General features: G+C 40.9%; 1 protein-coding gene across 5 annotated transcripts in view; it reads right to left on the reverse strand.

Annotated features, from left to right (window-relative positions):
- LOC144374916 (neuronal acetylcholine receptor subunit alpha-7-like) overlaps positions 1–27,463 on the reverse strand; it is a 103,571-nt gene that overhangs the window by 35,334 nt on the left and 40,774 nt on the right. For 3 of the 5 annotated variants that reach the window (XM_078037652.1, XM_078037653.1, XM_078037655.1), the window contains 2 exons: positions 22,679–22,723; positions 12,895–13,004 (listed from right to left, as the gene is read on the reverse strand). In XM_078037652.1, coding sequence (XP_077893778.1) covers positions 12,895–13,004; positions 22,679–22,723 — 155 coding nt within the window. Of the gene's footprint in view, positions 1–12,894; positions 13,005–22,678; positions 22,724–24,546; positions 24,633–27,463 lie in introns of those variants that run through there. The other 2 variants (XM_078037657.1, XM_078037656.1) reach the window with 2 other exon arrangements.

Genomic DNA, 27,463 nt, shown 5'->3' on the forward strand with positions numbered 1-27,463 from the left:
AAATTTTTTTTCCACTATCTCTGATATTTAGTGTGAAGGAGCTACAAAAGAAACTGACAAAAGACAAATTATCAATAATAAACAGATATTTACTCATGGTGCATGCAGGAACATGCAGAAATAGGTGACTTTCCAAACAGCTAAAGGGGAGGTTGGGGATTGAGGGCCTTCCATGGGAAGAATAAATGGGTCTGTAGGAGAACAAAAAGAGGTAAGAAATTTCAGATAATGTTTGTTTATGTATATCCAAGGGGCTTTCTCTGTATTATTTTTGGACATTAAAATTCTACTGGAAAGGGGTTTATGGTGTCCTCACTCCCAAAAGTTTCTGTCTTTAGTCAGTAGACAGAAGCTTCCAGAAGACTTCTGTCACCACTGAATCCCAAATGTCTTTAGTGCATTCATCAGAGATAGGGGTCAGTGGTAGAGTACTTGCCTATCATGTGCAAGGCCCTAGTTTTGATCTTTGCCACCCACCACCAGATAATAACAACATCAACAATGAAATAAAATAATCTTTATACTAACTCTGGGGTCCAATACTTCTATTGTTTCTAAACAATACTTCTATTGTTTCTCACTTTTCTGATCTTGCATTTGGTATGTTGACTGCATTTTTACTGTTGTGTTTCTTATTTAATGTCAGATGGTTTGGAAGTTATAATACTATTTCTGTTCCTGGGAGAGGTAGTCTAATATTTAACACCTATATTTACTTGTACCTTTCTCATTTTGTATGTAACTAGGGCATTTCCATCATATCCAAACCAGAGAAGCCCTACATTGAACTTCTATGGTTACTTTCACCCCCCCCCAATCTCTTCCTCATTCAAATCCCCAAGTCATGATTTATATTGAAAATATCATCAAATATTTAGATTTAACTATGACTCTTGGTGCCAACATGATACAGTTTGAATGTCTGTTCTCTCTTGAACTCATGTTAAAATTTAGTTGCCATCATACCAATATTAGTGGGTGGGATTTTATGAGGTGTTTCAGTCTAAGAGCTCAGCTCTCATGAATAGATAAAAGCAAATGCTGTTACTCCTGAGTGGGTTACTTGCAGTGGGAGTGGTTTTGGTCCCTCTTGTACTTGCACTCTTTCATGTACTCTCTGTCATGTTGTGATTTAGCAAGAAGACCCTCAATAGATTCTGTCCCTTTGATACTGGACTTTCCAACCTACAAACCATGAGAAGTAAACCTCTGTTCATTATAAATTATCTAGTCTCAGGAATTCTGCTACAGTGGCACAAGCTGGACTAAGGCTATGTTTGCCTTTTTCTTAATTTCAATTTGCTAGAGTATATTCTAAGTAATTATTTTAGACTTGAATCTCTACATATTTGAAACTGCCTTAATTTTTGCCTAGGAAATTCAGTTTAGTAAAATAATTTGTTTAAAAGAATAATTTCTGGCCAATATTTAAAAGTAATACTCTATTAACTTAGGAAAATTTGTTTCCTATTACTATGAATTTTCACTTGCAGAGCTTGTAAGGGTTTTCTTTTTATCTTGGATGTTTTAAAATTTCAGCATGATAATACATCTTTTTATTCATTCTGCTCAGCACTCAGTAAGGTATTGACACATGAATAGATGAATATAACTATCTCATTGCAATTCAGCAGGGAAAAGATATATTGCTCAATAAATGTTAGAATTATTTTCTAACTCTTAAAGAAAAGTTAAGTTAGACACTCCACAACATGTACAACAATTTCAGAAGGATAACCCACAAAATAAAAATTAAACTATCTGGTTTATCAAAAAGTATTAGAAGAAACTGTAACTGAATGAATTTGTAACTTTTTGGTATGGCACTCCAAGACCATTAAAGATCCATCAAAAAAAGATGTAATTATCCAAGAGCATAAAATCTGTTTTAAATAAATGTTATGGTTTGGATTTGGAATGGCCCTCAAAAGTTTGTGCATTAAAGGGTTGGTCACCAATGTATCAATATTTATAGGTGGGGCTTTTAGGAAGTGATTGAATCATGAGGACCAATCAATTTCTGGACTCATGGCTGAATGGACTATTGGGAAATGGTGGCAAATAGGAGGTGAGACCTAGAAGAAGAGAGTGGTTCCTTGGGGCTGTGCCCTTGGGAAATACATCTTGTGCCTTCTGTGTGTGAGTATGAGTGTGTGTATCTGTCTGTCTGTCTGTCTGTCTGTCTCTCTCTCTCTCTCTCTCTCTCTCTCTCTCTCTCTCTTTTTAGCTACTATATATATATATATATATATATATATATATATATAAGCTCACTGGTCACTAAGGAATAACAAAAAGTGTTACAATTGCATTTGCCACATCATGCAATGTTTACAAACAAACATACTTCAAGGTACACAGCACCCCAGAAGGGGTGACTGTGGTCATGGGTCAGTGTTAGATTCCTAGAGGAGAAGTCTCACTGAGTTGCGCTGAATTTCTTACATTTTATTCATATCCTAAACCTTTGCCCCCAATCCATTTATTTTTTATTTTTTGTTGCTGAGAAGATGGATCAATCAAAAAACCCTGAGTTCCAACTGCAACTCTCCATGGTTACATGGTAACAGCCCTAATAAGTTCATTCATTCACTGGAATTTGCTGGTTTCCATATGCTCTTGCCATGCTAACTTTTAGGGAATTATAAGTTGTGCTGAATTTCTTACATTTTAGTTTACTCCTGATCACATGATTCCTATTCTTTATCCTCTCTCTTGAGTTAAGTAAATGATTTGAGAGCCTACCTTATTTGCTACCTTCCAAGATATGTCCCACCACTATCAGAGCCCGTGCTATAGCTTAGTTTACTTGTTTCCCCACCTTGCTGGCTCCCATGCATTAATATAACCGTTCTGTCAATGTAGCTTGCCATCTTAAGGTAAGGGGACCCATATAAATAAAGTATTGTATGAACAAAGTCACTCTCTTTTTATGTTGTCAAGCCTGGCCTTGAACTCACAGGCTCCAGAGAACTTTCTGCCTCAGTCACCGGAGTAGGTGAGATTACGGCACACACTACTGCCCCCAATCTAAACCAAGTCACTCTTAAACATATATAAAAAAAAGGGTTCAATTAACAGCTGTTCCAGGACCCCAGGCAGAAACCAGAATAATCCCAGAAAAACTAAATGGTGTGGACCCCCTACTATTAAAAAAAAAAATCTCACAGTCTGCCCCTGAATGAAGATCTCTCTCTCTTCTAGATCTTTCTAAGTTGTTATATCCCTGACACATCCATCATCTCCTGCTCTGTAGGATACTTCTTGGGACCCTTGTCTGACACCCTTGAAGAAGCTGGCCAGTGTTAGAAAATGCATATGGGCTTGCAGTCAAAGCCCGGGAAAAGCCATTTAATCTCAGAAACAATTTTCTCAATTGTGAACACAGGGGAGTCATTCCAGATCACTTCACTGATTGCCACAAAATCAAATCAGATGAAACCACATAGGGTGAAGTGATTTATTGCTGATTATACATGCCTTGAGAGCAGTGAATGTGCATCCTCTTAGAAACTATATCTTATGCATAGTGGGTCCTCAAAACAATATCCCTGAGCTGAACAAATAGCTTCAGCACACCAGCCCCATGGCCCTGGCACACAAGCCTCAGTTTCTCCAGATTTTGAAATATACCATTGGGCACTTTCAGCTTGGGCCCTCACCCTGTGTAGCTGAGGTCCTAGGGTGAAGGGAAGAATTAATTGCCCTGGGACCCACAATTATCTATGTCCTCCTCTCATGCAGGTAGCAGATGAAAACAGCCATGGCAGATAGTGAAAATGCACAGGGACACCCACAGCAGGCCCAAAGGAGGAGGCAGGGTGGGAACTGACCTTGGCCCCACCTACGCTACCCATCCTCCTTCCCTCAGGCAGCTCATGATGATGACTGAACTCCCCATTGAATTCCTGTCTCACATATTTATTACACAGACCCTTACAATCCTGTTGGCTCTGTTCATTGCTACAAAGATCAATAAGCTCATCTCCAAATCTATGCTGCTGGGCATGATTGGTTTTGTGGCCCTCAGGGTGCAGGGCTGCTCTGTGGAATAGACTTATACTACATGCAGGAAGACAGCCTTTCCTGGGCCACCTAGGATTCAAAGGCATCCCCAGAAAACGCCACTCACAGTAGCACCTGGCCCTCTGCTACAGATTCTGCTCAGGCTCTTAGACAGCAGTTGGATTTTTGCATTCTCTGTTTTGTCATAGGGTTACTCTGTGGCCTGCAATAGCAGGCAAGGGATTTGGTCAAAGAAAAAGTAGGTGTCACATGCTGAATGAAAGTCATAATAAAGCATCAGGATGGGTCGAGTATGGTGGCACAAACCTGTCATCCCAGCTCCCTGGGAGACTGAGCCAGGATTGCTGTTGGAGGTCAGCCTCGGCAACTTAGTGAGACCCCTGCCCAAAATACCATTTTAAAAAAGGGCTGAGGATATAGCTCAGAGGTAGAGCACTTTTTAGCATGTTCAAGGCCCTGGGTTCAATCCCTAGTATCAAAATTATAATTATTATTTTTTTAAAGGCATCAATACGAAAATCCCACAGCAGCTCCAGAAAAGACACACTCACTATTTCCAGAATTGAAAGGAAAGGTGGAGGCAGAGGCAGGCAAAGTGTCCCAGAGAAGACCTGAAAGTGAAGTCAGTCCACATCCAGACAGAGGGAGAAAGGAGTTATTCCTCTTGTTTCTTTTTTAGTGTTTAAAAATTTATATGCAAAAAGTGATACCCATTTAGGGTACCATTTGATGTTTCCATACATGTGAACACTGTATAATGCTCAAATCAGGATAAGCATATTTATCTCCTTAAATATTTTTCTTTCTTTTTTTTGTGGTGAAAAGATTAAAAATCCTCTCTTCTACATCCTTTGTAATATATAATACTGTTATATTTTGGGTCTGGAATGCCCCCCTAAGGCCCATGTGTTACACCTTGATCCCTAACCCACAGTGCTACTAGGAGGTGGTGGAAGCTTTTAAATAATGGGACCTAGTGGGAGGGTTTAAGTTACTGGTGGCATGCTTTCAAGGGGATTACAGGACCCAGAGTTATCTTCTTTCCCTTTTGGCTTCCTGTGCTACAGGCTCCCCCCATGATAAAACTGTGAGCCAAAATAAGCCTTTCTTCTAAGTTTATTTATCTCATATATTTGTTACAGTGGTGAAAAATTACCAACTCAAGTACATTATTGTTATCTGTAGTCACCCTACTGTGTAATAGCACACTATAACTTAACTTGTAAAAAAAACAAAGCACAAGAGCACTAAAAGTACATGGGCTTTCCAGACATGACCAGAGACAGGCAAGTAGTAAGCCAACCTCTAGAGTCAGGCAGGCCAAGCTGGCTGGCCTCAGGAAAGTGACTGAGCACCTGTTTCTTATCTTGAGAAAAGTGGATATGCATATCAATTTGACAAAGAAAGAAGGAAGCTTCTTTGGTGCCCTGGCACTAGGTGGGTGCCCAATAAAAAGGGTTTGGCTCCAACATGCTGAAGTAATAAGTGTGGGCCTGTGTTCTGGGCCTGTGTTCATGGAATCATGGAGAAAGACAAATGGCTCCCAGTTGGTCAAAGGTGGACCCATGGCTGGGTTCACAGTGGTTGGCTTATGGTGCACACTCACTTGTCCTCCCTCCCCTCTTGGTGTTACTGAGAGGCCAGAGGAAATAACAAAAGTAAAACATGTGTATGCCATGCCCTGAGAGAACAATGCAGAAAAGAACAGAGAGTAACTTCCAGACAAAATCACCTGATGGAAGTCAGTTGACAGCAAGGTGGAAGGAGAATAAATCTTTTTATAATTATGCAAAGCAAAAAAGAAGTGAAATGAAAATGCTAAGAAAAAGGGTGAGAGCCTCTTCCACCTCACTCAGAGTGAAACCCAAGAACCCCCAGACTTGGTCCACTCCCTATCCCGTCTCTGACCCACTCTGGTGACTGACTTTGTCCCCTTCCCCATCCTTAACAGCCACACAGTCCCCTTCTGTTCCTAGAATAGATCTAGATGACATATTCCTGCCTTAAGGCAACCATAAAAGATACATTTTTTAAACGATAAAACCATGGCACTTGTACAAGTATAAAATGAACATGTGTCAAAGACAGCATTTAAGTCACTCATTCATGAGGGAACCTCAAGGTGCTAAAACCATTCTGAGGAGCACCCAGGAGACACACATAAATGTAACCAGAAATCTAGGAATGCTGATCTCAATCTGTTAATAGAGGAACCTACCACCTCACAAAGTCCTTTTGCTTCTCTATGGACTAAAATCATTTGCTTCACTACCAGTTTTCTAGAACTTACAGAGTTGAAAAATAGGTGGAAGACCATGATGGGCACAGTTCACTGCAGAATTAGATAACCAGTAAGGTGTGAACTCAGTAAAAGCCCAATTGTCTTCTTCTTTCTTGAATTTCCAAGTCTTTCACAAGCATTCCTGACAGGCCCTTTGCCCTGGCTGCTCTTTCTGTCAGGAACACTCCCCTCCTTGACATCACATGATGTACTATTCTGTGGGTCTCACCTCTGCCTCTGGTCCTAGCTCTTGCTATGCCATCCCCTTTCCCCCTCCCCTGCTGTTTTACTGGGAGCACCTTCAATTGGTGCATGCTCTCCCCTCGAAAATTCCATCTCTCTTTCTCTAAGGGACAGATATTTGGTCTGGTTTCATCATGGCTGCACCCTCAGTTCCCCCAACAGTGTACAATAATAGTGAAGGAGCCTTCATCCAATATTGACTGGATTAATGAACAAATGAAAAACAAACAGCACCAGAACCCAGGATGATCAGGAGAGACCATGATGGACCATTCGGATGATGATCTTAGAGATGTAAATATAGATTGGCTGGCTCCACTCACTTCTTGAAAACAGACTGCTTCTCCTCCTCTCCTTCTGCCCACACACTATTTAGAAACAGCCTCTCTCCAGATTAGGTCTGAATATTTGATAATGCAGATTCATCCCAACAGTACATTGCTAAAGCCTTCTTCTCTGAGAATGCAGCAGCAAAACTATCTTTGCTCACCTGAAGATTCCTACCACATACAAGAACTATTCCTGACAACCATTTAACAATGCCTTCAGCACCCTCCCACCTCAAGGCTAACCATGACTGCATTATGGGTCTCTGAGCACCAGCAGGCCAACTTTATTCTGGTCCACAAATACCATGATATAGGCGATGTTAACAGTGACAACATTGAAAGTGAGTGATCCCATTCCACATGCAGACCTGTGTGACACCCCCAGGAAATACTCAGCAGGCCTGAACTTTTGTTTAGCCCAGTTACCTTTGCAACCTGCCTGCCTACTCTGCTCTGGCTGAGGACACCCAGCTGGCCAGAGTCCTCAGACACTCTCCCTACCACTCACATCCTTGCTGTGTGTCCCAGAAAGCCAAGACTGGATCTACAATCATAGCAAGGTGAAAATGATTGAAATTTGAGCATATGGCCCATCTGTGCTAAGGAAGGCCATACTGACAACCATCCTTTCCACACCCAAGGCCCCGACAGCTGTTTCCTCTGGGGATCTGCAACCCAGCTCAAGGCTCTGACTACCAAAGCACACTTGGTCCATGCAGGGAGTAGGATTGCCAGACATGCCATGAAACTCACATCTCTGGAAGCATCTCTGAGATGGTCTCTCAGAGGTTCCCAGTAGGAGTGGACCCCAGCTGCCCACAAAGCAACTTTTAATGGGTCTTTGATTGGTTTTCCTTCTTTCCTTGCCTTAGTAACCACCCACCCCACCCCTACCCCAATAGTGCTTCTCGGTTATGACTACCCCCCAAAAACACATGAATCTGTCTGGGCTTGACTTCTGGGGGAACCTAAGACCATTGGAAAGGGAATAAATTGATTCCATTGGCACCTCATTGATTAGCACAATTAAGAATTCTTATAAAGCTATATTACAACGCACCCAGAATGCCCTGTACACGTTGTCACTTCCAAGGCTCTGCTATCATCACAGGGTGACATAAAAGTGTAAAGAAAAACATCAACCTATAGATGGGCAAATGCAGCTTTGTACAGTCTGTGAAATGGATGATTAGCACTCTTCACTGTTTTCAAATTTCAGAACCTACAAAACATCTTTAAATATGTTCATCAAAAATGAAGCCAGAGGGGTTGAGGCAGTTGCCTGCTGTTGCATGGCATAGGGTGGCCTCCATGTCCCTAGGATTCAGACCTTCTGCAAGCTGACTGCTGATACTGGCAAGGCTTTCAATTCCATCCAAAAGAGGCCATCGTGACAAACCATCCATAATTGCTACTCACTTTGAGCAATATTGTGTTCAGAAAAATCCTTGAGCTGATGGCTTCAAGTGAAGCAAAATAAAGCAACGAGAAACTACTGAAATCAGCACTGGGCAGAGCTTTTATTAACGCCCATCCTCTCCTCAGAGCCTGGCCAGCTGGCTGGGAACACATAACTGGTTCCCCATCCATCAAGAAAATTCAGCAACCTATTCCAGAAATGATGCAGAGATAGCTGTTTTGCAGTGACCCAGCCTCTTCAAAGCACAGAAAATGCATTATATCTCAAAAACCATTAGTGGCTCACACGTGGGCTCCAATATCAACCTGGAATACAGTGAGAAATAAGAGACGTGTTTGTGAGGCATCACTGGACTCAACGCTCCTTAAAAACCCTGGCTTTCAGAGTGATAGCATTTTAACCCCCTCCTTCAGTAAAAGCCCCTGTACCCTCATTCACACACTAATGAACCAACAAATGAGTCTCTGAGCAGAACATGGGATTATGAGTGTCTGGCAGCTGGCAAGAAATATTAAGCTGGCATCTCTCAAAATCCCCAAGTACAGAATATCAGGAGGTCAGGATCTTACTAAAGACAAACCCATTTTTGCTAATTCCAATGTCAATTTTTGGACTCTTTCATATTTCAATGTTTTCTGGGTTGGCAATATGATTTATTCTCTTTGCTTTATTTCTTCTCTGGCCATTCTTAGCAACATCCTCTCAGCTCCTCCTCCTATTAATTCCTATATCCTCCTTCCACTTTATCTGTTCATGAATATGTATTAAGTGCTCTATCAGGTCCCCTGAGAAAGAGAAGCCCTTAAGTGCTGTAGGGACACGAACCCCTTTCTGTTAGGTTGAAAGGATAAGGGAGGTGGGAATTCCTCACCCAAAGAGGAACTCTGATTAAATAGCCTGTCTGCAGAAGACTCAGCATGTATCAATGAGGTGAGACAGTGGGGCTAGGGAATAGCAGGTTTAGAAAGGTGGGCCAGTCCATACATACCTGGGGGCCCATGCAGTACGTCTAGCCAGCCAAGGGAAGCTGTTGAATAGAGTCTAGGAATTATCCAACGATGTTTTAGTTTGAAACAATCTCTCTTAGCCCACTAATCCTCTTACAGAATGAATTTAGTTGAGTGCTCCATTTAGCCAGTACTTTCAATATGCATGCCTAGTCTGTTCTTCCTGTTCTCCCCAAATTTTTAATCTGACCTTCACAATTTCATCATTTTCCTTCTTTAGCATCTGACAGCTAATCTCCCCTAGAGCTCACCTTTGCTTCAATCCTTTCCTGCATGGCCTAGAGAAATGGGACCAATTCCCCCCACCTTGACTCTGCACCTCTGCTTACTTTGCCCAACAGAATGGATGACAGACCATTCTGGGACTCCCATGCTCAGTCCCAAAGATGCCGGGCAGCCCCTACTTTTTTCCTCTTGTTTCCAACCACCAAGCTGGGGGGACATATGCACCTGTGGAAAAGGACAGGAAAAGAAAACCCAAGTGGCACAACACTCAACCCCAGCTAAGCTTCCAGCCACTGCCAACATTCTTGCCAGCCAGCTTATTCCAGCAGTGTGACTGTGTTCCCTGGTATTCTAATTCCAGCTGACTACTCTTTGAAAGTGTTACATGGAATAGACAACCAGCCCAGCCACATGGGTCCAGTCAGTCCACAGCATCCTGAGAATAATAGGAGTTTTCTGTTTATTTAAGCCACTAAATTTAGGGTAGTTTGTTCTGTAGCAATAGATTATGGGTACCATGTCTAAGACAGGCTTAAATAATATTCTCTGTAAACGATTCATGTGAGCATGAAAGCCATACATTTAGCAGTTTACTTCAGAAAGAAGTCCTACATCCCACTGCTCAGAAAAATTAAAGCATAAGGCATGACAGCCTCTATATGCTCCATCAGCGATTCTGGAAGACTCTGTCAACAGGAAAGGAGCAGAAGATGAAAGAGAAAATTTGCTAAGGAGAGCTTAAAGGCAGATGTGAGAAAAACAGAATTCTGAGCCAGGCATAGAAAGAATATGGCATTATTCCTGAGGGCCTGTGTCATATGTCAGGCAGAAACTACTGTATCTTTGCTCCTTCAAATTCAATTATACAGAACACTTGAGCAACTCTTCTTTAGCCAGAATAGTTGAATCATCAAACTTTTTATATTTGGGAGTTAACAGTTTTACACACAGATGTAAAAACCCATCATTTATAGCCTTATTATAAAATCTATTATTGATTCCAGATGAAGAAAACTGAATTAGGAACTGTGAAACACATTCTTTTTCAACTGTTAAAATACTCTCTTAATACACATGCCATGGCTAAATGTTTATCATTGCTAAGTACCACATTAAACATGCTACAAACATCCATAGAGATTTCCTTCCGAACTCTGTGAAGTTGGCATTTCCTTCACTGTGCAAAGGACAAATGGAATAATCAAAAGTTTTAAATATGGCATATTTTATGGCTATAATTTACATCCTGATTTGTTCAACCTCAGAGCTTTGTTTATAAGCAGTCGGCCATAATGCCCGTTACTATCTGAATTGCTACCTCCAAAATTCGTATGTTGAATTCTAAACCCCAGTACCTCAAAATGTGACTTATATTTGTACATAGGGCCTTTAAAGAGGTAATTTAAAACAACTGAGGTTATTAGGGTAGTCACTGTCCAATCTGACTGATGTATAATCAGAAAATCCTTTGTTTCTTGCCCTTAGGAGAAAAACTATTATATTAAGAAAAGGTTAGGACATAGACAAGCACAGAAGATGGACAGTTGTAAGCTGCAGAGAGTGGATCAGAAGAAACCAACTCTGATTGGGCATGGGTTGGGAACAGCAGGAGGGGCTATCAAGAGGTACCACAAAGGAGCCTTATGATAATGGTAAGTTCTGTATCACAATTGTGACTACACAAAGATACACGTGATAAAATTTCATGGACTCCCCCCCACAAATACATAACAAATGAAATCTGAACAAGCTCTGTGAATTTTGCCAATGTCAATTCCCTGGTTTTGACATTGTGCTATACTAAAGTAAGAGGCCAACATGGGTGAAGGTGGGGTGTAGGGTGCACAGGGCCTCCCTGTACACATATTTGAAACTTACTATGAATCTATAGTTACTTTAAAATAGTTTTAAATATTTTGTAAGAGAGCAATCCTGCCTACTCCTTGATCTTAGACTTCTGGTCTCTGGAACTGTGTGCAAACAAATGTCTGTTTTTTAAGCCATCCAGTCTATGGTACTCTTTTTACAGGAGCCCTAGCAAACTCATACAGACCCTAAGAAAGAGATGACCCAAAGTCCAGCATAAAAGTTCACATGCTTCATCCCCTCAAAAAGGGATTATATACTTGGACATTAGACAGTTTTCAAAGCTCAGTTGTCCAAACTGTTTTTTTCCCACCTCTAAAATATTAAATATATTTAAGTAGAGTACCTAGAGATTAAGGGTGTTTTTTAATAAATATCTTTGCAGTCACCACTTAGGTGAAGAACATTGCCTAGCAGTACCCGGGAAAGTTCCCATTGCCTTTCCCATTAGTCTCTTGATCTTTATTTAAGCTGCAGAAAATGCCAGCAGCTGAGGAGATATTCTTCTAAAAACAGGTCCAATGATTCAAGGGAAATAAGACCCCAGCAGCAAAAACAGAATTAGAAGTCCATAAGAAACAGAATTGTTCAGGCTTCTGGAAGGAGCAATATAGGATGAACCTATTAGCTGGCTCAAGGGGGCTCACTAAGTGACCATGGAGGACAGTGATAGATGGTCACACCATTCTCTGAATCCTGAAAAGTCCAGACTCCTTTCTCCCTCCAGATGGAACCAAAGAGGTCTGCCTCATTAGAAAATTTATTTTATCTTAATCTAGTCATCATGTATAAAATAGAAGAGATAGTCTAGATATCTTTATTTGGCTAAGTGGTTTAACAAATAATTTTACTACTCCTAGAAATTTTTCTTGCCTAGATTCTTGCTCTAAGTCATCTGCTCTCCATAACAAACAGCCTTGACTTATTGATGAATCCTTTGTTTCTTGCCCTCAGGAGAAAAACTAGTAGAATATTATTATACTTTACTTATGTCAAGTGGGCAACATGGGCTGCTTGTTTCCCTGACCAGCTAAAGGCGAGAGTCTTTATGAACTTAGTCACCTTTGCAACAGAGCTCTCCTAATACAAATGAAGAAGACTCCACCTGGACATCCCATAGGCACATACTTTCTGCTGTTGATGGCAACCGCTGCCATTCAGAGAGCAAATGTACTCTTACACATGAATGCTTCATACCCAAATATGCAGAGAAAAGGTGTTATGCACCTATAATGCATGACCCCTAAGGTGACCTTAGACAACATGTGGGAAAACCTGAACTTGCATGCAAACACAGAAAATACCAGCGGGGGTGGGGTGGGGTGGGGTGGGGACAGAGCTGCTTCTCAAAGTCCTGGTCACTTGCAAAACTTCATGAGGAGCAATGGTTCCAATTATAGATAGCATATCCAGCATTTCTATAAAATGTTCGAATATGCTTGATTGCCACATATATACAAGCAAAAAATCACTTTTCCTTTTGTCCAGAGTTCTTACCTGTTATAGAGAAGAATGTCTGGTTTCCAAATCTGGCCATCTGGAAAACGAACAGTCTTCACGCCTGGATATTCTGACATATTCCATTGTAAATAGTGATCTGTCCAAGACTGGCACACAGACAATGACATTAGCAGCACTTTGCTTCCTGGCCTACTTATATTTCTTGTAAGAGATTATTAGGTATATTCAAAGTGAAAAAGAGTTCCAGACATTTATATTTACACAAACTGAGTTGCTGTCTATACAATATTAGGCAACTTGGAATTAAATAAATCCTTCCAAAATGATCATGAATAGCATAAAAATCACATTTAAGTTTCTGCTGTCACCATGACCACATTTAGATGGTAACATTAAAGCTAATTCCAACCCACTGCATGCCCTGGAGCCTTCTCTCCCACAGTGATGGGTTCCTTCTAGCCAAATTAATAACTCTTCTGCTTTTCAAGTTTTCATTCTAAGGACATTTTGAAAAAAAAATAAATTTATTTATTTCAACTGGAATAAAAATCAGGTTGTGGAAATATACACCATTTATTTCCATGAAAACAGTACTGTGCAAATGCGTGGGAGACTCTCAGAAATTCTAAGGGCATATTCTTAGATTTGGATTGCTTCAGTTACAACAACAATGCTTCTAAAACCAGGACCTACCAATGCAAACACTGAGCCTGGACAGTGGGACACTGTCAGGATAGAAGGACGCAGGTGAGGAATGTGAAAGTATTCATAGATGCACAAACTCAGGTCCAGGAATTAATTTAGATTCCTGAGTGTCTACTGTACAAACAGAGGAAGGCTCTTGCCTGGGGTTCTCCATCCCAGGATCAGGTGCTAACGTGCCATTTCTAGGGCCAAATTCTATTGGGACCATAGAGGTGGAACCCTAGCTCCCCACCAGTGTCATGAAACCAGCACTCTACCCACCATGGCATCTCAAGGATGGCAGGTGTGGGCCCAGCAGATAATACAACTGTATCATAATCAGGCCCCATTCTGTTTTCATTTCCCCTGGGACCACCCATGTTCTGGAACAGACTTTCCAATATTTAGAAAGGTACCCTATACAACACCTCCAGCTGGAACCAAGGCAGATGTCCCTTAATCAAACACTGTTATTTTTGCTCTGAAACTTACATATTTACACTGAGAGATAAATAAATGCTTCAATTGCACATCAATTTCAATTTCATTTCAGACCAAATGAATTTGATGCAAGGTTACAAAAATATCAAGGGAAGAGGGAGAAATGAATCTTCAGAACTGTTGAAATTCAGGAATTATAGATGAGGCATGGTGGGTTTAGAACTATTGATACTGGCAACAGGGGCCCAAGGCCATGTCCCAGACATCTAACCAAACTCTGGGGATGGCAGGTATATCTGCAAAGGTTATCTGAGAGTTGAAACAATCTGAAGTCAGACAGGAGAAGATACTAAGTTAAATAATATCATTTTACAGCCAGGGACCTCAGAGAATGAGAATATGTTAACAAATATCATTGGGAAGCCTCATCAGGGGTATTTAGGACTGAGAAGTACCCTGCTATGGTCTCTAATTAGACAAGGGCTATTGGAGAGGGTATGGGAGGAGAACACTGAGGAAGGGCTGGTCTTGTTCAAGTTGTCTGTCAGGAACATCTGGGTGCCACCAAAGGTGTTTTCTGAAGTCTGATCTTTCTCAGGACCCTTGGCCCTGTGCTCCTCTTTATTTCTCTCCCTGCTCTGGGCACAAAGCTCTTCCATACCAATTTCTATGCTTTCTTTATATCTCACCCTGGGATGTATCTCTGGATTGGTCACTGATTATTATAAAGCCAATTATAGCAACTATTAGTAATGCTAATCAGGGCCCTAGGAATCCAGGAGTTGCTCGGAAAGGTGAGTTATAAGCAAGTTATAAGCAAGCACTGGTGTGGGAAGCCACTCTGAATGACCACACCTTCCAGTCTTGAATCACTAGGCTCTAACCAATCACTACATTTCGTGGTGACTTGGGCATTGTCCCAGTTCAGATAGCAAGGCAGGTCTTCAGGTACAGGCATCATCCGTGGGAGTTGAGCTACACTCACCTATTCCTTTGTAATCCTACCCCTTGCCTCATTTGAATGGCTTCTTCCCAATAAAAGGGTTCAGCACATGTTCCTTTCTCTCTCTTTCCACAGACCCCTAAGGTCAGAGAAGCTGTCACAGGACCCAAATAAAAAGGTATCACTCTGTGCGATTATTTCGTGCCAGCCCAGTTCACCTGGAGTGACCTTAAGTGTTTAGTCGTGGGATGCAACCTACTGGACTCTTCCATGTGCTCAAACAATGGTCAGAAGATGGAAGGGAGACAGGGAAAGAAACTGCTTGGTCAGTCAAGCTTAGACCTATCTAAAGGCAGCAGTCCAGGCTGCATGCTACCTCCCCAACACTCCACACCTCCTCCTGCATGTGCACACCCAGCTGTGTATATTCCTCAGGTTCAGTGCCTCACCAGGTGGCAGCACAGCATCACGTGCATGCCCATGTTCATCACAATCCATGGAGGAGAGCATGATCACTATTCTTATTTACAAGAGACTAAGACTCAGAGTCCTGTATCTTTGGAAGCAGTCACTGGGTCAGGACTCAATTGCATTACATGATCTCAAGCAAAGTGATCTCTGCACTGTTTCAGAGCTGGTTCTTCTAACTCAATCTGTATACTGACAAGGCAGCCCCCATGAAAGCATGGACTGTATGCTATCTCTAAAAGTGCTGACCAACTGCTCATGTTGCTCTCCCTTACTCCAAAGCCAGTCTGGCCCACAGAAAGAAACAGGGAGCTGCAGGGAGTTTGGGAATCAAACAGACCTGGCTTGTGCCAAGGTTCTGGTACAGTGTTGCTGTGTGAGCTTAAATAGGTAATCTCACTTTCCGAGTGGCAACTTCCTTGTATGTACACAAGACTCATAGTGTGGCAAGAATGAGATGAGATGATGTGTGCAGTGGCAAGTAAAAATTCTAGTAGTCAAGTGATAAATGATAACAAAAGACAGAAAGAGACTCCTCCATTATATAAAATCCTACAGGATGCTTGAACTATAATAACTGAGCTCTGGCCAAAGATGTAGAAGAGTGAGGGCCAACATGATGTTGGGAACTGGAGCAGGAACCTTCTGCTGCCCTCCATGGGTTTCCTATGAAAGGACATAGAATAAGGCCTGTCAACAGTCTAGTTTCAGATATATGTTGTTTATCCTCTCAAAACATTTGCTTCCAATTAGAAGTTAGATCCCTAAGGGGCGAAGCACAGAGCAACATCTCTGTAGACAACACTTGGCACCTTTTCCATGTGGTGGCACCTGGAAAGCAGCATCAATGAACCTAGAGATGGCAATACTCCCTGATCTTCCCATACAATAGAATATTCTGTTCCTTCTCTCCCTCTGGAATTTCTTCTCATTGAGTCTTCAAGAGAAGAGGGTGTGGGATTATAAATGGGATATGCAGCGAACAAGAGCTGTTGATCTAAAAAGCACAATAGGAGTCTAGATTCTTCTGTGATTCTGACACCTGGGCCCTATTAGACCTACCTTGAGGTCATAGGAGACTTTTTGGTGTGTGTGTGCATACAGACCAGCATGGAAATGGAGGGGGGAGGGAAAATTTTCTTTCCTTTAAAAAATATACCTTTTAGTATAATAAGAAATATATTTGGTTTTCCCAATCCTTACAATTTCCTAGGTGCCAGGAGTCTTTTGTGAAAGAGGTCCTCTGGACCATACCTGAGTTTATGCTAATGAAGTGATTTAGGTTTAGGTCTCTAGGTAGCTTCCTGATGGGGGCTGGTCACCAGAAAGGCCAATCATATTATTAAAAGGTGGGAACTTTCAATTTCTTCTCATCCCAACTCCAGGAGAATGGGTTATAAAACAAAACTGGGTTATAACAGAAAGGTTCAGGGAACTTCCGGTTCAGGGCTATGGACACAGGGATGCATGGGGGATGGTGCACTCAAGAAAGGTCCAAGCTCCTCACCCCTCCCCATCCTTTGCCCTATGTCTCTTCCATTTGTGTGTTCCTGAGATACATCCTTCAGAATAAACCAGTAAACTTAAGTATTCACCCAAGAACTGTGAGCTGTTCTAGAAGAATGTTGAATCTAAAGTGAAGGAGGGTTGTAGAAACACCTGAATGTACATTCAGGCAGGTGGAAGTACGGGTGTCCTAGGCACCCCACTTGCAGCAAGTGTCTGAAGTGGAGGCAGCCTTGTGGGACTGAGCTCTCAAGCTTGTGGGTTCTGACGCTAACTCAAGGTAGATAGTGTCAGAACTAAATTAAATTGTTCAACACCCAGCTGGTGTTGTAGAGTTGGTTGTTGCTGTTGAAAAATATATCACATATTTGGAGTCAGAAAACACCATCCAATCCTATTTTTGACAACCCTTCCAACCAACTACTTTGATCACCAAGAAGCAAAGTGAGCCTCTTTCCATCTCTTGGCTCCGAAACTGCTTTCCCAGTGAGATATAATGATTTAATCACCCCACCCTAATCCTCTGCATGCAATCAAGGTCCTAAGCATGTCACTGGCTGGCTAAACTATGACCCTGATGTGCTGCGTTTTAATGTGTTAGAGAAAATAAATGCAGAAATTAAAAAGGTAAACATTTTAGAAATAATTTGGTTTACAATCTAACATTCTATGATTGAATGCAATTAGTACCATAATTAAAATTAGAAGGTTAAAAATAGAGAATAAACAAAAGAAGGCTGGGAAATCTAAAGAGAAGAATGAGCAAGATATCAAAAGAAGACAGAGTTTAACAAAGCAAATGTAAGTCTCTGAATGGCTCATGTGTCTCTTTAGATAACGAAATGGCTGCTGTCATTTCTTCTGATACATTAAATCAGATTAGGTCTGTTAGACCTCCCAAAGTGATAAAACAGTTACAGAGACCATATACCAACTGCTTCCTCCTAGGAATATGAAGAACTAAATAGAGAGATCAGCAACTTCATATTCCTTAAGGTTATCCGAATAATCTGAAACTCAGAAAAAAAATCAAGGACAACTGGGAGAAACGATAATAAAATCAACAAACTTTAGGTCAAAGAGAATTTAATTATTTTTTATTCTTCTGCCTCTTCCATTTTGCATGCGTAGGAAAACTATCATTTGCAGAAAACTAACCTCAGAGTTTAAATACCCTAGAGATAAAGTTATGTGGATTCAGATTTTCAGAACAGGAATTCAGCAACATAAAACTGTGGAAAATAAAAACCCATGACTCAGAGCCTTTTCCTTGAATCTGTTTACCTCCTGCCCACATTACTACTTTTCCAGATACTCTGCCCTTTCTGCCTTCAATATCTAGCTTTGGTTCCTGTACATGTCCACTACTCAGGCTAGGTTACGCCAGGCTGATCACTCATGATGAAACCCAAAAACAAGGACCATTTAGAAATGGTTTGGGGGAAGCTTCCAAGCTTGCCCTTGGTTAAGGATCTCTTGCCCAAATCTCCCAAGTCCATGGTGTGACACATAAGAACACCAGGGTTTCTAGACTGAAGCACCAAGCAGGAGCCAGGGACACAGAGGCACAGGATTGAACCTTGGAACTGTTAAGAGTTGTTTTAAACCCAAGATTCTTGGGATGCCTTAAAAATTTAGTTGGAGTACTTTCACAGTTTCTGCATCACCATTCCAAATAAATGTCATTATTCAGCTTTATAAGTGCACTTGCCATAAGAGAATTGGTTTTCAATATGGCAGGCACCTGAAAAGAAGTATCAATTAATGATGGAATGCCAGTGCTCCCAGATCTTCCTATTTAGAGGAGTCTGGGACTTCACCTGTATCCCATTACTATAAAACAGGATTGTTCCCACCTTTGACTTCTTCCATCCTTCCATCAGTCTGTCCCCTGCAATATTTCTAAGAAACCACTTGGTCTTGCTATGTCAAGCTTTTCTACTTTCTTCTGACTTTAAAAAAATTAATTGGCATATAACTGCACATACTTATGGAGTGGAGTGTGATAATTCAACACATGTACACAATGTGTAATGATTAAATCAGAGTAATTAGCATTTCCATCTCCTCAAACATTTATCATCTCTTAGTGGTTAACATTTCCTTAAATGTGTTAATTACACAACCTGATTGTAAATGGCTGAGAGTGGAAACTGTGTCTTACATTTCTAGGTGCCCTCACATGGCCTCATTAAGTATTTTCCACGTTAGGTGCTCCCAAAGGTAAGTTGAGTAGGTAAAGGAGACTTTTTTTAAATGAAGCTGCAGATGCTTCTGAAAATGCAAGTATTAATTAGAAATAAGCTGGGCTTCAAAGAAATTTAGAGATCTCTGGTGACATCCTCCAAAGCAAAGATTTTTATTTATGGAGCACCTGAACTCAATACAGTAAGTAATAATCCAGATATATTTTTTCCTGAAAACCAATACCCTTTAAAATATTGCCTTATCATATACTCTGCTGAAAACCAATAACTTAGAGCTAAGATAGGTGGGCACCAGAGAGAGAGAGAGAGAGCTGTACATGGCACTTATTTTGTAAGAAAAACATCAGTAACAGCTTTGTTCCTTAGAGGGTACGGGGAAAGCATCTGTATCATCCCCCAAGTTGCCAGAGCTTAACCTTATATTGAAGTGTCCCAATGTTATGCAGGTGTTGGCTTTATGTTGTATTGTAATATCTTAGGCCATTCTGGAAAGGCAGTGGGTTAGGAGCTAGGGGTCCTAACAGTGAACAAATCTAGCTAGAGCCCTGCTCTCCTGGTGCACACATGCTAGTGGAGGCAAGGCAAGGAACTTTTGGAGGTTAGGAACAAACACCAGTGAATACAAAATATGTATGATGGTAAGAAGTGCTTTGGAAGAAAAATTGAAGCAATGTAAAGGGAATACAGTGGGGGCTGGTATGTAGATAGGTGGTAGAGCACTAGCCTAGCATGTGAAGGTCCTGTGGTTCAACCCCTAGCACTGCAAAAGAGTGGGGACAGTGTAGGCTGGAAGTAGCAGGGAGTGTTTGGGGCAATACACAGGAGCTCAGGGAAGACATACTGAAACAATTGTTTAGGAAGAGACCAATAAGAAGTTATCAAGCAAATCAACAGGTTCTTAAGAACCTTCCAGGCAGAGACAGCAGTAAATGCAAAGGCCCGGAGGTGGACATGTATTTGGATAATGTTTGCATTACTTACATCAAGAGGGCAGGAAACACTGCTAGGAAAGAAGACAGAGAAGATGGGAAAGGAAGGATGGTCTAAGCAGGGGGTGATCAAAGTTGACTTCAAGGCACTTTAGCTCTTAATTTCCACAGGGAGGCAGGACACCCTGAAGAGATGAGCCTGAGAGGCATGTGACTAACCTTCATTGTATCTTAAAGGATCACACAGCCTGCTATGTTGAGAACAGACATCATTAGAGGAGGCAAGCACTGCACAGAAGACTGGCCTGGAGACTCCACACTACGGGAGATGAGACAAGATGCCAGTTTAGACCAGATGTGAAGTGGTTAGATCTTGGATCTGTTTAAAATGTTGAGATGTCAGAATTTGCTAATGAAACAGATGTGAGATGTGAAAGACAAGAGTTAAAGGTGACACTGAGGTTTTTGAGTTGTGCAGATGGATAATGGGACTGCCATCTACCCTACCCAGACAAGGGTGACTGTGGAAAGAGGCATGAATGTGAATGCCCCACAGATACACGTATGAAGAGAAAGGTAGTGGGGACAACTGTTAAAGGGATGCTCTCAGCGGGTGCCAGAGGATGGGGCATGTCCACTGGAGGCAGGGCTAGCCTTCCAGGGCGGAACAAATCATGCATTCCAGGGAAAAGGAAGGAAGCTAGAATAGGTGGGCACAAGAAAAGGGATGGGATCTACCTACTGAAGCATACATACTGCTTTAAATGCTGCAGGAGAAAACTCCTAGACTCCACCCTACTCATTATGGGCAGGTTCTGCAAGGGGTCTCATGCATAGCTTAGTGCACCTCTGGGACACTTAGCAAATGGATTTAAGCAGATCTGTTTTCTCTCTCTCAGCTCTGCATGGCATTCCCACAGACTCACCTGGGAATACCACAGGCCCTCATTTTTACTTCTCCTCTCCACTCCACTTTACAAAGAAAGGCATTCTTCACTTAACTCATCTTGGGAGACTATACAAAGAACCAATAAAGATCCGCCTGCAGTTGTCTCTGTGTATGAATTACCTTAAAAAACTGAGTGACAAATAATTTAAAAGGTGAGAGGGTAATCCTTTTATTTTTTGCTTTCAATAAAAATGAAGAAGAAACTAATTAAGTTGCCAACTGATGCATTTAATGGAAACAATGTTATTTTGTGCATAAAATCTGGAAGAAGTTCAAAGAATTGAATAATATTTTTTTAACAAAAGTCTTTCATTACCAACTCAAGATGCTGCTGCATCTATTAACAAAATAAGTTAAAGAACTCATGATGACAACTGTATTGTTCTGTTCTCTTGTGTCTAGAAATAACAGAATCACCTGTGGATACATAAATTAATTTAAAACAAACCTCCATCTTGACACAGACATGAATTTCGAATATAAAAAGTATTATTATGTATTAAAATTTATACCAATAAAATGTGCCAATAATAATAGCAATATTAAGTCAAATCTGAAGAACTTTTTAAACACTTATGGTCTGAAGGAATATTTCTATGTAAACATTTACATTTGAGAAAAAAATGAGTTATAGTGATTAATAAAAGTCTTTCAAATACAAAATTATTTTGCATTATTTATAAAACCCTACATGAAAAGCATAACAGAAATGCAGATGCAAGGAGAAAAAGAGGATATGTAAAACATTAAACAGCAAAAAGAAGGGTTTGCTTATATTGTTGTTTAAGGAAATAATATGGACACAGAGTTAATTATTATGATGATGATATTAAGATTCCATGTGAAATAAAGACTAACAGTTTTATGTTTGAATTTCAATATTTACAACTTGATGGCACAATATCACCTGTAATTAATTGAATTTAGATTAGCATCACAGATATCAAGTTAAAAATCCAGGAATATAAAACAAATTGAGTATCCCTTATCCAAAATACTTGGGAACTATTTCAGATTTTGAAGTTTTTTTTTTTTTGAATTTTGGTATATTCGTGTAGATTTTGCTGGTTGAAGATCTCTAACTGAAAAACCTAAAAACTTAAAATCCGAAATCTGAAAGAGTTTGAATGTCATGTGCAAAATGTTTCAGATTTCATAGCATTTCAGACTATGGATTTTAGATTAGGGATGCTCAATCTATATAATCTTTAGAGGTTTTTGCAGAAGTCACTACAGCATGAAATGTGAAGACTTATAGCACAGAAACTCTCAGACTGAGTCAAACATGCATCTCTTGAGGGTACAGAAGACACGCAGGTGCTGCAGAGCACTAGGGAGTGGCTACAGCACAGGTTGGGACCATCTAAATGCTGCCCTGCATCTTATTATTTTTCTTGCCTGAAGTGGTTTTGAAATGTCCCCAGATCACCCAGTAGTACAATAGAAGCACACATCAAGCCCTGCTGATATTCAGTATTGAATATTCAATGCCAACCTAAAGGACTCTGTAAGCCAGAAATTTATAGTCTGCAGCATGACACCTCCAGCATTCGTCGTTGGCAGGTGTAGAGTCAGGGGTGACAGCCTGGGCTTTTCCTCACAGAACCTCTGACTTCCCTGCTGATCAAGCACATGCATCCCAGAAGCATAAATAGGCAGACACAGAAGCAAGGATGCCACTGTCTTAACTTACCATTTGCAGCCAAATATTGGTGGTTAAAACTTGGTTCTTCTCATCCTAAAAAAGAAAAACAAGAAAGAAAGAAAGAAGAAAAAAGAAAAAAAAGCAGCATAAATACAGCTTATGTACTTTACAAAAGAAGAAATGATATAATTATGTAGAAATTTGACTATTGGGATCATTGTTGTATGTGCAAATTAGAATGCACCAAGCACTTCCAAATCTATGCCAGCAGCATTTCCCCAGAGTTAAGCTTTTCTATTCATTCTGAAGTAATACACATTTATTATAGAGCACTTACAAAGGATGGCAGAGTATAAAGAAGGAAATTAAAATTGGGCAGCCCTACCATCCAGAAATGATGTCTGCTAAGGACTGTGCTATTTATCTTATTTATAATTTACATACTTTAAAAATTGGGTGCAAATTTTAATTTTTAAAGGCAGTTTTATTGCTAGAATTTATGTACTTTTAAACAAATATAAATATTCAATGCTTCCCTCCCAAAAAAGCATGGCCCCATGTCAAGCAGCCCCACCCCATGTTGAGAATGCTGTAGCCTATAGCTCTGCCACATCCCTGTGGGTCTGGGTCTTCTAATATTCTCTACCTGGCCAGTCAACATGTCAGGTCCATGCCATACATCTGCAAAATAAATCCTACACAACTGAGTAAACTAAGGGTTAGAAAAGTGAGGCAACTTTACAAAGAATACACTCACACTGGGATATGTCTGACTCCAGGACCCATTTTTCTGCATTTCCAAGATACCTTTCTGCATGGGGATCCAGCAAGGTATCAAGTTTGTGCATCAGCCACTGAGCCCAGCACAGAGTATCAACGTTGTTCAAACACCAAGCATCTACTACAGTTTGGATCATAAGTATCCCTCAAAGGCCTAGAGCTATGGAAGGTACTAGAGCTTTTAAGAGGTGGGGACCTAGGGGCTGTGGTTGTGGATCAGTGTTAGAGCAGTTGCCTAGCATGTGTGAGGCACTGGGTTCTATTCTAAGTGCCACATAAATAAATTAAATTAAAAAAAATAATGTTATTGTGTCCATCTACAACTAAAAAAAAATTAAATAAAAAGAGATGGGGCCTAGTAGATAGTCTTTAGGTCATTAGGGGATTGCTCTTGAAGGAGACAGACAGTGGGACTCCAGCCCCTTCCTCTTCCTCTCTTTCATTCCTGGCAGCTCTTGAGCATGTCTGCTCTACCACATGCTCCTGCCACAATGAGCTGTCTTGCTACAGTCCCAAAGGGAGAGGCCAACCAATCACAGACAGAAACTTCCAAAACGATGGACCAAAATAAACCTTTTCTTTTTGTAGGATGATTACTTCAGGTATTATTACAGTGATGGAAAGTGAACTAACATACCATGGAAAGAAGAGTCTAGTCAAACTTGCCCTTTACAATTGGGATGCAAGCAGTACTTTATCACTGGCCAAGTACAGCAGGGTCTAGCAAAAAACAATTCACAAAGAGGCAACTGAGCAACTTTTATACAATAGTTATATTAGAATGTTGTTGTTTTAGTATTGAATCCTCTCAACTGCAACCTAAAGGATTCCGTATATTAGCAACTAACACCCTCTCCAGGGAAAGTATTTATTAATGTTAGCGTGAAGACTTGGCTGGAAGCTAAGACCTAAAGTTCCCCTGTAATACGAATTACTTGTCCTGGTTCACTAATGCGAAGTCACCAAAAACAGGCCCAATGATTGAAAGCACCTAGCATCTGTCAGGGTGTAGTCTGCAGGCAGGGATGCAAATGAGAATTGAATGCTGCTTCTTATTAAAATAAAAATGTGGTATACAGGTAAGAAGTTGGCAGGGACACTCTAACATATCCATGCCCCTGTGCCCTGCTGCTCACCTGCTGAGTGCCTTTGAGGGTGAGACGGGTGGGGTTGGGCAGATACCACAGAGAGGATACTGCTCCCAGTGGACTATATCTCAGAGGGTTCCAGGACAGGGGATATGCTTAGGAGAAATTGACAGTTCTGTAACAGAGGAAAGACATTTCCTTTTCCAAAACAACACAAGCCAATATATTTTCATGGTAAAAAGTTGTAGAGCTCACAGTTCTCCGTGTTCCACACAAGGAGCCATATGTTAAAACTGTACACGTGCTCAGTTCCAGTTCGGTCTCCTATTCCTTAAGCTCTTCAGGACATGAATCTGCTGCCTCAACTTATTAAGCAGCTGTTGTTTTTAATGGACTTAGAATTAGCAAGGTTCCACATTTAGGTACCTTTTCTTCTTTTAATTGCATTTGTGTCTTCCTCTCCTGAGAGAAAGGCTTCTGCGGTTTGGGAGCTCAATTACTACCAACCTAATTAAAAGGCTTTTTTCTTTCCAGCATCCAAACGGAAACCTCATTAGAGTGACACTGGATTTCTGTGCTGTGTGGCAGCATGGGACCGAAGTATAGCATTTCAATCTGTAATCAACAACAAGCAGCAGCCAGCCACCACCTGACAGTACAGCAATGCCAAGGGGGGTCCTCTGCTGAGGCTCCAAAGGAAGCCCGTTGTAGTCGCAGGGCTCCACTCTCCAAATGCATCTCCTTCCTCCTCTCACTGGCTCAGGGCCGCACCCACAGGGTGACAAGGTCTCACACTTTCTCCCACCTGCAATATGCTGACTCATGGATACACACATATGTACACACTCACATTTGTCCTCTGCTCACATCCACATGGGGCTTTCTGAACACAAACATAATCCGTTCAGTGTAAATGTCATACATATATGGACACGCATGTGCACACTGTGTAACTCACTTTGGCCTAGTGGCAATTCAGCAAAGCTAAAAGAATTGTTTTTTCTCATTTAATAATGAGAATTACTAATTTTATTTGCCTCTGTTCTGTTTGAATCCTTTGTTGTAAGTATATATTACCTTTATAATCGAAGGGAAAAGGGAATGCTTAAATAATCAATTGTGGAACAAAACAAAATAAACTCCTGGCTTTTATATTCAAAAGTAAAAGCTGAGATCCAACCTCTTATTCTTCTAGCTGAATGATTATGTTCTTAACCACGATTTCATCCTGACATTTATGCCATAACCATGGGCACTTTGATTATGATAATGGAAAAAAAGTTTTCTTTGGTATTTGTACAGAGCAGAAGTTCTCAAAGCACAGGCTGGGAACCCCTGGGTTTCTGAGATGAGGGCAGAACTGTTGTTTTAGATCAGTGACTCAAAACTTTTCTCAATGAGACTCGGGATGTAGTTCTGTGGTGGAGGGCATGCTTAGCATGCATGAGGTCTGGGTTTGATCCAGAATGCAAAAAAAAAAAAGAAAGAAAGAAAGAAAGAGAGAGAAATTCAGAGAGAGAGAGAAAATCGGAGAGAGAGAGAGAGAGAGAGAGAGAGAGAGAGAGAGAGAGAGAGAGAGAGAGAGAGAAAGTAAGTTAGTTAGTTTGTTTGTTTTCTCATAGGAAATTATTTCCTTCTTTCTCACTCCTTCCTCATGAGCATTGCTTGGAGTTCTGCACAGCCAACAGAACATAGTAGATCATCAGTAAAAGCAAATAAGAAAGTCAAGCTACCTTCTATTAAGTAAGGCATTAAGGAGATTTGCAAACTACTAAAACAATTTCCCCTTCATGTAAATGTGTTATGTTGGGAAAATATAGTGTCTTTTTCATAAAATTCTTTTCCTGTTAGCATGTAATGAGTTTATTGTCTTTTTAAATGGATAAACTGCAAAAAGTTTTCTTAGTTTTAATTTCTGACTTGTTAAATATTGATAGATGTATGCAAAATTTGGGGCATCCTCAATAATCTTTAAGAAAGTAAAGGAGTCCTGAAATCTAGAAGTTTCAGAGTCACTGGCATAGATATTGGCATTCCTGACATCCTGGTTCTCTTACCTCAGGCCTGGCCTTGGCAGAGTACAGATCACATCTCCCTCCCTGCACTTACTTTGAGGCTACTCAGGGTATGTGTCTTCGAGTGCAATGTAAAAAGTCTAGATATCACAGTCAGACCTGGGCTTTGCCACTCTCTGACTGGATGGACATGGGGAGGCCCCTGAGCTTTTCCAAGATTCAATTTCCTTATTTAACCTCACTGAGACAGAGACTGCAATCCTTGGGAAACTTCTGCCCCCAGAATGATTTTAATTTTTTGATTCAATTTTTAACTATCAAAGTTAATTCTGCATAGCTCTAGAAAAACTCTTTGGGAACAATGCAAACAGAAAGGCTTAAGGGATTTTTAGAAATCAGACCCAAGTATAACACAAGTTTTCTTCCCTCCCACTCCCAACATATCGGTGTGTAATTCCTTACTGACATAATCCCAAAACAGACACATAAAAACAAACTGAAGTACTGGCCAATTAGGCTGAATGACTCTTCTGGGAAGAATAAATGCCAGATACATTGGGGCAGGTGTGTCTCTGAGGTTAGGTCCTTGATCCCAGCAATACCAACTGATTTTTCCTTCCCCTGTGAATCCCAATGTTCAATGTCAAATTGAAGGAAAAAGATGTATCGCTAAGATACGCCAGCTGCCTGTGTGTGCACGGATAGGAAGGCTCTCCTAGGGAATTGTCCCCTTACCTCGCATCCATTTAGATCCTGTAGAGTGAAGCCCATTTCCAGAGAGCTGCCCACCCTTCTCAGGAAATGAGGAAGAGTTAAAAGCAGATACTTTTAACTGCTACTAAGAGCTTCCTTCTGAAGAGGAAGGGCTCCCTTGCCTCCTCCACAGGTTCCAAATCTGGAGGAATGAAGCCTGGGAGAGGATCCAGAGAGCAGAAACTAACAGCGATGGA

This window comes from Ictidomys tridecemlineatus, unplaced genomic scaffold (assembly GCF_052094955.1).
Source record: "Ictidomys tridecemlineatus isolate mIctTri1 unplaced genomic scaffold, mIctTri1.hap1 Scaffold_95, whole genome shotgun sequence".
Taxonomy (NCBI): Eukaryota; Metazoa; Chordata; class Mammalia; order Rodentia; family Sciuridae; genus Ictidomys; species Ictidomys tridecemlineatus.